The sequence below is a fragment of the Thunnus thynnus genome, chromosome 5 (genome assembly GCF_963924715.1).
Source record: "Thunnus thynnus chromosome 5, fThuThy2.1, whole genome shotgun sequence".
Lineage (NCBI taxonomy): Eukaryota > Metazoa > Chordata > Actinopteri > Scombriformes > Scombridae > Thunnus > Thunnus thynnus.
Genome location: NC_089521.1, coordinates 34,255,419 through 34,267,986, shown reverse-complemented (window position 1 = coordinate 34,267,986; position 12,568 = coordinate 34,255,419). Strand labels below are relative to the sequence as shown.

At 36.6% G+C, this 12,568-nt stretch overlaps 1 protein-coding gene across 23 annotated transcripts in view; it reads left to right on the top strand.

The window, feature by feature from the left end:
• LOC137183693 (protein NLRC3-like) overlaps positions 1-10,009 on the top strand; it is a 54,951-nt gene extending 44,942 nt beyond the window's left edge. For 15 of the 23 annotated variants that reach the window (XM_067590907.1, XM_067590926.1, XM_067590915.1 and 12 more), the window contains 4 exons: positions 567-740; positions 3,971-4,147; positions 5,972-6,148; positions 6,646-10,009. In XM_067590907.1, coding sequence (XP_067447008.1) covers positions 567-740; positions 3,971-4,147; positions 5,972-6,148; positions 6,646-6,685 — 568 coding nt within the window. In that variant the 3' untranslated portion in view covers positions 6,686-10,009. The remainder of the gene's footprint in view (positions 1-566; positions 741-3,970; positions 4,148-5,971; positions 6,149-6,645) is intronic. The other 8 variants (XM_067590917.1, XM_067590916.1, XM_067590929.1 and 5 more) reach the window with 2 other exon arrangements.
• The last annotated feature ends 2,559 nt before the right edge of the window (positions 10,010-12,568 follow it).

The following is a 12,568-nucleotide window of genomic DNA, read 5'->3' as shown; positions in this document are numbered from 1 at the left end:
ACATCTTTTCCTGCATCTCTCCCTTGTATTTTAGGTGGGAGGGACTAAGACACAAGGATACGACTCAAGTGAGCAAAGCAAGGAGACATTTAAGACAAATAAGATGCAATCACTGTGGACTTTATAGAAGCATAAATGCAACTCCATTTTCTTTGCCTTTGTCTTCAAGATGAAACCAAAACAGAGAATCCCATTAAAAAGTCTGCAGTACAGCAGCAGAGAGAGTGAGGAGAGTTACTGAATAACTCAGCTTTGATTTGAAGGGTAAATCACAACATGACACGTTTACATTACTTTCATTTTCAGACGCTTTTGTCCAAAGTGACTTACATTTTTTTACATACACGTACAATTTTGGATTGAGTGTGTTGCTCAAAGACACTTGGTCATGTGGACAGAATGAGCTCAAGTTTCAAACCACCAACCTTATGATTAATGGCCGACCAGCTCTGCCAACAGAGAGAACTGAGCTATTCATGACATCTTAGTTTGTTTAGTGATCAAAATGCCTAGAATCCATATTTATTATTAAAGTGTATATTGTATGTATGTTATCTGCATTACAGACTTGTTAATTGTGGACTCTCAGAGACTCACTATGAAGGTGTGGCTTCAGCTCTGAAGTCCAACCCCTCCCATCTCAGAAAGCTGAATCTGAGCCGGAACAGTCTGTCTGACTCAGCAGTGGAGCATCTGTGTGCTGGACTGGAGAGTCCAAACTGCAGACTGGAGACTCTGAGGTCAGTTTACTGCCTGTCTGTTACTATTGTTGATCTTAATGGTCAACAAATGAACCTAATTCATGTACATACATAACTTACATCCATGAAGTTATTTTTTTCCATATTTTCATTTTTTTCCCGTACAAAGTTTAGTCTGTAGTTATAAAAGATGACTGATTCTTAAAGAAATTGTAGAAAATGTCCACTGTTAGTTGTTAAAGTCAATTAATGTTCATAATTTTTGGTAAAGAGTCACATCTGTATACAGAAGATCCTCTCAACTCTGAGTTCAGTTCACTGACTGTGTTTTCCTCTTGTCCATCTTATATTTACCCAATTTCAATCCATAACGGTTTTAGACTTAAAAGTTTTAAATTAAATTTTAAAATTAGTTTGAGTCATAACACATTCACAAATTACAAGTTTTCAAAGTTTGTCAGTCCAAGTGCCTGAACTACGGTGGCCCTGAAGTGCAAATCACAATGACAAATAGGAAAACACAACGACAAATAACAAAACACAACAGCAAATCAAAAAACACAACAACAAATAACAAACCACAACCGCAAAAGCAGAAAACACAACATTAACTTCTAACGGAAAAGGTAGGTACCTGCTATCGACAAAGCTTGTTGCTGATTGGACGCTCTCCCATTGACAAGGATCATCGCTGATTGGACGGTTCCGTTGGGGTCCGTGTAGTCTCCGCCCAGAGCTGTGTTCAACTTGATTCATAACAAGATAAACAGTCAATGTATTACTTTGTTTTTCTGTTTTTCGTGTGAATTAAAAACTAAACAAAACATGCTTTTCCTGTTTTAGTCTGCAAATTGGCAATTGGAATACAAAAGAAACCCAATCCAGAAAACAACTTGTTTTTTGCTATAGCATAAAAAAAAGTATATATATGTATATGTATAGATAGATAGATAGATAGTGTGATTTGGAGGGAGAATCCCCATTTGCTTTTTTATCCCCCTCATATGGGGTTATGCTGCTTCACCCAGTGACCATATCTAAAATAAAAATAAAATATTTTTTTAAAAATCCAAGTAAAGCACTGCAACAAGAGAACATTCTATAGTGCAAACAGCCATAGAATCAGAAATGGACTTTCACTGTCAGCACTCGCACTCCCATGACAGTCGAGATGACCGTGTCTAGGCTATGTGTTGACGCAGTAAATGGACCAGAGGTTGCCTCTGCGCAAGAGCGCAGTGCCATTACACACAGCTGTTCACTTTCTTTACCGTCATTAATTCGCCTGAAAATTACACCAGGCTGCTACAAAATAAGCACACACACCTCTACACACAGCAGACTGGTCGGTTATACCTTGATATTCTGCTTTTTATGAAGGAGCGTCCATTTACCTGGGCTCATCAGCCTCTTTTCCAACTTTCTTTTTACCAAAAGTAGCGTCTCATTTTACTCTTGAAACACATTGAAGTGCAAACAATGTTGTGTAACATTAATTACTAAACTATGCAATAGTTTAGTAATTAATTTTACATTAGTGTACGAGGTGAGATACATTAAAATTATTGCTGAAATATCGATCGGTTCAATATAATCATATCAATGGCTTCACCAAATTAATTATTTTTTTTACTATGCCAACTCACTGATGAAAATAATTTCTCCATCTGTCTTCTCTTCAGATTTTTGATGATGTGTGTTCATGTTGTAACACTTTGAACAATCCAGACATTTCCTAAAGAAAAGCCCTCTTTTTGTTTAGCTGTCATTATCACATTTACTACGATTGCGCAACTGTTTCACATCTATGTGACTGGCTGAGAGAGCATTAATCATCGCACCCACTGATTTATATTCACCGTCATCCATCCCTTTTGAATGTTGCACTGCTGCATGTACATAGCAGGTGCAAACGGAGATGTCCACACAGTCTGTGAGCTTAAGACCCACTATGCTGTTCTTGTCATTGCACTTATTCAGTTAAACAGTTAAATTAGGGCCCAAATGTATTAAGCACGTCTGTCCGAGTGGCGATACTGTGATTTATTCGAATGAATGAATAAAAACTTTTTGGAAAGATCTCCCTCTGAATTTTTTTCTCAAATTAGTCCCTTTGTTTGTCTGTCTGTCTATCTAGGGTTTCTTTTCTATTCCAATTGCTGATTTGCAGACTAAAACAGGAAAAGCATGTGGATTTTTGTTTTTTTTTCCACACGAAAAACAGAAAACAAAGTAAAACATTGATTGTTTATCTTGTTATGAATCAATCCTTCCTGTTAAAAAGACGGACAGTGCGTCCGTCCAATCAGCGATGATCCTTGTCAATGGGAGAGCGTCCAATCAGCAACAAGCTTTGTCGATAGCAGGTACCTACCTTTTCCGTTAGAAGTTATTGTTGTTGTGTTTTCTGCTTTTGCGATTGTTTTATTTTGTTATTTGTCGTTGTGTTTTGTGATTTGTTGTTGTGTTTTGTTATTTGTTGTCGTATTTTGTGATTTCTTGTCGTTTTTTGTTATTTGTTGTTGTGTTTTGGTATTTGTTGTTGTGTTTTGTAATTTGTTGTTGTGTTTTGTCATTTGTTGTTGTGTTTTGTTATTTGTTGTTGTGTTTTTTGATTTGCTGTTGTGTTTTCCTATTTCTCGTTGTGATCTGCACTTCAGGGCCACCGTACTGAACCGCTGGTTTCACTTTGAACTTAGTCACTAATTAAAAAAAGACAAACATCCGTAAGAAAACTGTTGACACACTCACTTTAAACTCATATAGGCCAACAGACACAAAGAGAGCAAATCATATTACCAAATGCAGTTTGTATCTGTAGTCGTGTCTGGTGTCTGCCACCAACAACAGGTGACGCTTCAACATGTGCATGATGCTTCCTGTCAGGATAAAATGTCACTTTGTGTAGCTGCACCAGCAGTAAACAGGAGCATAAATATGGCCCTGCAGGTATATTCGTAAAGGATGGCTCTAGGTTACATCTAGGATTAGGAGAACATGTTTCTCACTGTGCTCAGTGCACATCTGATCAATTTATTGATCAGTGTTGACATGAATATGTGTCTGAATGTTGTGGTGACATGTGGATGATGTCTGTAGAAGGCTGACATGATGATGATCCATAATAACACAATGACAACGTCACTCTGCTCATTTTAGTGAAAAGCTCATTGATGAGGACATAATACTGTTGAACTACACATTTAAAACCTGAACACACCTGATGGATTATGATGGATTTTTATCTACGTCATTTATTCTTTATTCAGATTGTGGAACTGTGGTTTGTCAGAGATCAGCTGTGCTTCTCTGGTCTCAGCTCTGAAGTCCAACCCCTCCCATCTGAGAGAGCTGGATCTGGGAGGAAACAAAAACATGAAGGATTCAGGGTTGAATCTGCTATGTGATTTTCTGGAGAGTCCACACTGTAGACTGGAGACTCTGATGTAAGTTCACTGACTGTCTGTTACTATTGTTGATCTTAATGAACCTAATTTATGTACATACATAACTTACATCTATGAAGTTATTTTTTCCCGTATTTTCATTTTTGACTGTACAAAGTTTAGCCTTTAGTTATAAAGATGACTGATTCTTAAAGAAACTGTAGAAAATGTCCACTGTTAGTTGTTAAAGTCAGTTAATGTTCATAATTTTTGGTAAAGAGTCACATCTGTATACAGAAGATCCTCTCAACTAATATCTGTTTTAAATGGTTTATTTGATGAAGGAGAAATATTTCTTTATTACATTCTTTAATGTGTTTTAATGAATAATGTCTAATCATTGATATTGATCCTTCAGAACACACACACACACATACACACACACACACACACACACACACACATACACACACACACACACAGGGGCACAGAGATCAATGCAGGTGACCTCAGGGTCTTCAGTCCACACTGGAGACTCTGAGGTCAGACACCATTTCTTACTGCTGTGCTGAGATTAATATGATGTGACAGTTGTGGTGACACTAAACTGCAGACATAAAGCTGATATTATGCTGATCCACACTGAGGATCTTAATGGGAAAGTCTATTTTCTTCTTCAGTGGTTAAGTCCATTGACTGTGTCAGAGCAATGTTGAGCTGCACATTTAAAACCTTCATATAACAAGAAAAATCTGCACTGGATAATTCACTCTGAACCACTGAAACTTTTTTTGTCTTTTATATTTGACAGTTTATTTGCAGAGGCTGGTGAGAGGCTTTCAGACTCTCTCAGAGAATGGGATGAGGGTGGGAATATATATATTAGTTTTATTTTATATATAATCATTTAGATTAAATAGGAGAACGGAGTCTTATTTTTAATCCAGTAGAAGGCAGTAATTTAACTGATAGTCCATGTGTTGCATTATGGGATAGCATTTATGTTTTTTAAATGTGCATAATGATGAAACCCTTGCAAGTGATGCAGGTCTTTTATTATTCTCGCTCAACTGTTTTGCACATGTAGGCCTAAAATATATATATATATGTATCATGTTTTAGTCTTTTTGCATTTTTACTTGTGTTTGGCTGCACAACATGAGTTTGTATAGATGGAGTCACTGGTGGAGCTGCAGAGTTTAAGAGGTGAAGTCACAACGTCTTTATTGTAGTAGCAGCATGTTGTCATCAATATTAATGAGAGCTCTTTTTCACTGTTTGTATTTGACAGTTTTTAACTGTCAAATACAAGTTAATTAAATACGAATTAAATACAATTCAAAGTGCTGCACAAGCAACTGACAAAACGTAGGATGTTAAAAATGGATTTAGAGACTAATGAACACCAAAGCAATTAAAAAAGCAAAAAAGGTTCAATAAATAAGACAACAATAAAAAATGGGTAGTTAAGATAATAAAATATAAATAATAAAAGCAGGCAATAAAGAAATAAAAATAACAAAAAAGTTGTCAAATACTGCATAATATACATAGATGAGTAAAATAGTAAAATGTAAATAAATATTAAATAGAATAAAATAATTCATAATGATCAACAGTAAAATGTTGATAAACAAAATAGAATGAAATAAATCATGATGATAAATAAAATAAGTATAAATAATAAAACCATAAAAGCCAGAATAAACAGATGGTTTTTAGTTTATGTTTAAAAATATGTATATTTTCAGCTCCTCTCAGATCATCTGAAGGCTGTTCCAGCAGCTTCTAAACCTTCTTCACATCTGAACAGATTATGAAACATTGAATGATTTAAAAAAGGAACTTTGTTTTCTAAAGTGACGTCATTTATTCTTTATTCAGATTGTGGTGCTGCAGTTTGTCAAAGATCAGCTGTGATTCTCTGGCCTCAGCTCTGAAATCCAACCCCTCATCCCATCTGAGAGAGCTGAATCTGAGACTGAACGACCTGACGAGTTCAGACGTGAAGCAGCTGTCTGATCTTCAGGAGAGTCCAGACTGTAGACTGGAGACTCTGAGGTCAGTAGAGAGTTGGAGACAGTCTGTGCTGGTTGCAGCAGTATTGTATTAAACACAGTTAGTATCAAAGCAAAGATCCAGTATTACAGAGACTCTGTAACTTTCAACTTTTCTAACAGTTCACATGTATCAACAGTAAATCCATCAGTAAACTGATGAGTGAATGTCTCTGTTTCTGCAGTAATGATGTGTTCATGACTCTCAGCACTTTATTTCCTCGGTGTACTTGAGTGAAATCTGCAGAGTAAACAGACTTGATAGCAAAAGTCTGTGCAGGTGTGTGAGCTTGGAGCTCAGTGTGTTCACTCCAACATGTTAACATGAGAGCTGAAAGGAAGCAGGCTACGCTGCACAGCTGTTCCACTTCTGGTCTGAACAGGACTGAAGTCCCTGCTGCTCTTTATACTGGATGTGCTGCATCACTGACTTACAGCTGATGAAGTGAGTCTCACTAAACACTGATTTATGACCTCTGTTGTTTCTTCTTCTCTCATCAGCTGGGAGTGTAATTCTGACACAGACTCTGACTGTGAGTGAACATCCAGGAGTGTGTGTTGAGAGAGGATCTGGATCCTGATGATCCATCTGGACCAGAATCTGGATCTGGATTTTGTCATCTTCACTTAAGTCTCTTAACTGACTACAAACTGAGCAGTTATCTCTGGATTTTGTTGAATCAGCACTTTACAGATTTGTTATACATGATCTGTTTGATGCAGAAAAGATTAAAAACAGGTGTTTAAGTCAGACTCTGACCCTGGGCCATATTTATCAAGCGTCTCAGAATCACACTAAGAGTTAACAAGGACTAAAACTAATTAATGAAGCAGAAGAGAATTTACTGTGACTGTCAGCAGGAGAAGGATTACTCCTGGGAGAGAGTGAGACGTCGCTGTTTTACCACAGTCAGAGCAGCAAAGTAGAAATAATGATGACGTGTTGTAGTTTTCTCACAGTCTCAGCTGGAAATATGAAACAGTGGTAATTTGGTATATTATGTGTATAGGCAGGTAAACAGGCAGGTAACTTACCAAGGTTATGGAACAAAACTATGATGCCAAAATTCATCATAAGATGATATTTACAAAGTGTAAAGAAAGTCTGAGAGATAAATGTAGCCTATATGTTAATGAAGATAACAGGTAATTAGACTCAGCTGTGTGAAATGATCTTGGTTCAGCCACATGGTTTCACAGCCTGTAATAGTGCTGCATCTTGCACATGTTGCACAGACACATGTTGCAAACCCTCTCCATGAAGAACATCTTCTCTTCCACTGTCCAATTCCTCTTTCAACTACACCCCAAGTTAACTTGTGTTCTCTACATGAAGGAAAATACAGCATAACAATAGAAACATATATTGTTCAGGTGCATCTTCCTCTCTCAAATATCAGGCTGTAGCTCTGCTGTTATTTGAAGGAGCCTCAATAAAAAATAAGCCTATAAAATATTTGAGCTGTTGTAACAAAGTTGAGATATCCTTCATTATGCAGCTGACATGATTCTGTGTTAATCAAAGTTTTAGTGGGCTGTAACTGAGGACCCTCGTCATGCTCATTATCTTTATGACGTGCATTAAGCCAGATCAAAGTTTGATTCATGACTTCCATCATTGTCGCTTCTGACAGAATCGTCACTGTTGCACAGCTGCATTTTCCCCGTTACCATAAAGTGTAACATTGTGAGGACGTTCTGTATTTATTTGAATGATGTTCTGTAGAAACATCATGTGTTCTCCTCTGCATCACACACAAAGTCAGTCTCACTAATGATTCTGTTTTAGTCCAAACAATCTTTTAATAAGCTCATTTTCATCAAGCATTCCCAAAACATCTCTCCTCTCAGGGAATATCTCTGCCTGAACTCCATCTCCTGCAGCTCCTAAATATTGGCAGAGATAGGAATCATTTACCAAGTTTGGAAAGTTGATAAAAGGCTTTTTCTCCTAAAAGTAGAAGCAGAGATGCGTCACTCTGATCATTTTTGGCCAGTTAGGAGTGATTTCCTGCTCTGAGACGCTTGATAAATACGGGCCCAGATGTGACAGATGTGACAGATTGGATGTCCACAAATTTCATTCAGTTAAATTGTGAAAGAATTTATCATTGGTCCAGAAAACCTGCATGCAGGTCAAATCATATCTTGGTTCTGTGGTGAAAAACTTTGTATTTTTTGATTCCAGTCTAAGTTTTGATGATCATATCAGCAGCTCGTCCAGTCCTGTTTTCACCATTAAAACATATTCAGATAATATCTATAAAACCAGCAAAGAACACTGCTGCTGTCAGACTTTGAACTAAAAGCAGGAAAAGAGATCATATTACTCCATTTCTATCATCACTTCACTGGTTACCTGTTTGTTTTAGGATTGATTGTAAAGATTTGATTGATTACTTTTAAAGGCTCTTCATGGCTCCAGATGACATTTCAGAGTTGCTCTGTGTGTAAATATTAAAGGTATCCAGCTTTTATATGCAAACATATGATGTCACAATGAATAGTTTATATCTCATATTTAAATTCATTTGCATCAGGCTGTAAGTAAACACTGGTCAGCCAATCAGGTGGCTTTAACAATAACTATATATTTAAACTTGTAGGTGAGATCATGTGATCCAGCTGTGTGATCCAGCTCTATCCAATCATATCCTTCACATCTTTTTTTTCTACATTAGTGCAGCATCTTGCATGTATTGTACAACACTGCACACAGTGATAATGATGCAAACGGACTGTGGACACAACTTCATCAAAAACATGAAATGTATCTTCTCCACTGTCCAACTCATCTCCAGCTAAACCTCCTGTTGACTTATCTGTCCTTACAGCTCTTTGAAATATAGCTCTGCCATCAGCAGTTTAAAACTAATGAATCATTAAATCAATAAAGCCAGGATTTGCATGGATGCAGCTTGTTTTAATAAGTTGACACTGAGTGGTGGGAAATGAATTAGTGCTGATTATCAGCACAGATAAATATGGGTCCTGGTCTTTGCTGTCAGGGCTCTGGATCAACCTGTTTGAGGAGCTCAGTCTGATAAGTCATTATCTTCCTTTAAATCACTTCTTCAAACTCATTTTGTCCACTGATCTACTGATAATTTTTGTTTTATATGCTGTACATCTTAAATGCAAATCTTATGTGTGTTTTACTGGTTTATTTGCTTCCTGTATGTGTGTTAGTTTTGTGTAAAACATTGTGTAACGTTGGTTTTGATAAGTTTTATAGACTTGTGAAGGGAGGGTGGTGGGATGATGATGGTGGGAAACAAAGACCAAATTCTAATAAACATCTGTGGAAATAAATTAACTTGCAATGTTTTTATCCTGTGTCAAGCTTTAGCTTCATGTATAACATCTATTTTTATTGTAGTTTTCTTTCTGTCTTTGTGTATAAATGAACCGTATTTGATTGAATCTGTGTTCTTTGTTTTGTTTCTGTGGATCTGTTAGATGTTTTTGTCGAACCACTGGACCACCAGGACGCCATCTGAGTTTTATGTTACGCTTTATTTTAAAGCTCCATTAATCTTATAATTTCTTATTAATTTGTTGAAAGTTTCCAGGAAAGAATTGTCTGTGTAATTTGGTCTATTTATAGATTTCCATTTCCACCTGAGGTCATATTTATTCATCAGTCATTTATTATTGGAAACTTTATTCTCTTTATGTTGAATTGTATGTTTTTCTGTAGATGAAACATGTTTGCATGTTTGTCTGACCTGCTGTGAACTGACTAAAAGACTTTAGCTTATGCTAGCTTAGCAACTGGAATTCATTCATTGGAAGTGAACCAACTGAACACTGTCTTTATTTGACCTATAAATTAGTGATAAAGTACTTGGTTCTTTCCAGGAAACTTTAGATTGTCTGTGTTTTCTTTATTCCTTCACTTTACTGAAATCAAGTGAAATAAACAAACAAGGAAACAGTGCCACCAAGTGATGATACAAGAAAACAGCAATCCATACAGACTGAACACACACAAGGAGGAATAAATACATGAAAAAAGACATTTTAAAATATGTGGGGAGAGAAGAGTAAATCTAGTTAGAGATGTCTCTATTCATCATTTTGTCTATCAAATGTCAAAAAATAGAGAAAAATTAAGATTAAGAGTGAAATTGGTTTGCAGTGTTTGTCCAAAACTTAACAAACACAATAAAAGAAACACACGCACTAAGAAGAAAAAAGCAATCCAAGACATAGTCCACACATGGCACACATCCTTCATAAAATACACTAAACTACTACACAGCAGCGTCCAGCAGTGCTCCTGGAGTACAAAGATTTAATGTGAGAGAAGACACAATGCAGCCCAGAAATATACACAATACCATACTTTCCACTGTGCAGCACTGACTACAGTACTGCTGTGAGTACCAGGAGTGTTTATGTGCTGCTGTGTGTTATAGAGAGCGATGGCTGATGGGATAAAGGAATTCCTCGCTCTGTTACTGTTGCAGCTGGAGGCCTGAAGACGTGAGCCTGATGGGAGGGGCTGAAGCTCACTGAACAGGGTGTTGTGGGTGAAGCAGCAGGTTTTCAGTCTTTGACAGGGTCTGGGTTTGGTAGATGTCGGTAAGGCTGTCTCGCTTAGTGCTGTTTATTATTCCAGCAATACCCACAATTTTGCATCAGCGTTACCATGGCAACAGAGGATGCAGAATATTATAACACTCTCAATAAAAAACTTAACATAAAATGTTACTTTGAAGTGTATCGTTGAAGTCAGCAGATGAATTTACTTTTCTTTTCTAAAATGCGATAGGCCATATGCTGTCACAGGAGAAAAAACAATCACAGTAAACTATTCCTCCTAGGCTGTCAGTTTTTTGAACAGTTCAATTTGAACTTGGTGGTGGTAATGATGACAACGGCAGATAAAGATGACAATTCCTCACCAGAGCACCCATGACCATATCTGAAGATTTTTGAAATGAAGAAAGATTCATATCGAGGGTTTTTCTTGCAGTGTTACTGTTGTGCAGTTATAAAGCTAGCAGTGTGTAACTGGGATTTTAAGGTAGGTAGTTGTTTTATTTATTTTTATTTTCTGAGGAAACTGCATCTAAAGCAATCCCTCTGTGCCTGATGCACACATGCGCACGAACACACACGCATACACACACACACACACACACACACACTGCCAGAGCTGTGTCAGAACACTGCCATGCTGTTTTGAGGGGATGGGGTTGGAGTTTTTTAAATAAATAAATGAAAATGACAATGGGCTGTCTGTCCTTTTGTCAATTCAATTGTGTTTCTATAGGCATTTCAATAGGCTTTGTAGCATATTGTACAGGTTTTTATTCTACAGGTTCTTATAAGTAAGTCAGTGCATTGAGTAGGTTGTTTCAGAGTCATTCGGTTCTGTAAATGTATTGACAATAAAAAGAAAATATACTTATGAATTTTTAAGTATTTTTAAAAGCAAGTACTCCAGTACTTTTAACTTGAGTAAAAGTTTCACTTGTACTGGAGTAATATTTGACCAGGAGTATCTCTATTTTGACTCAATATTTTGACTTTGATAAAAAATAATTGTTTTATGAATTGTTTTTTTTTAACTGCAGCAGGAATTATAAGAACAAATGTATCTGTAAAAACTAATCTGAGTTACATGTTGGTGGGTTTTCTTCCACAGCTTTCTCTATTTGTCATTAGAAATGATCTGGCGCCCTCTGGTGGTGTAAAGATAAACTGAATGATGTCAGTATGAACACAGACAGAAACAGAGAGAATTAGCCAATATTTTAATTGATTAACCGTTTTGAGTCTTTGAGTTTTTTGAGAGGAAAATCTCAAAATTCTCTGATTCAAGCGTCTTAAAATGTGAATAATTCCGGGTTTCTTTAGTCTCTAAAGAAGTCAGTCAGTTTACTGTCTCATGACAGTAAACTGAATATCTTTGGGTTGTGGACAAAACAAGACATTTGAGGTCAGAGCAGGTCAGACTGATGTTCAGATACCATCTACCTGTCCTGCCTCCTCTACAGGTGGAGCTCAGACTCATTCCACTCATTCCACACTTTTCTGACAGTAGTTTGAACTGTGAACTGTAAGTTTGCTTGGTTTCATACTTTAAAATTTGTCTTTAGTAACTTCACAGTTTTTTTCTTGATGTCTGCTGTTTGTAGATGATATTATTACTTCATTACAATGTTTAGAGAACTCTCATGTTTGAAGGAGGGAGGGACTTCAGATGACGGCAGGTAGAGATGGTGCAATCACAGCTCTGTTAATATGTGGATTACTTTTTAACTTTTTAAGACCTTTTAACATCAATTTAACAGGTCACACACACACACACTCCAAAAAAAAAAACGAATCATTTTACATTTGACCTGCTGAGGTGAATGACTTTATGTCAATGATTGTTATTAGATAAAGTTTGTTTATTCATACAGTCCAG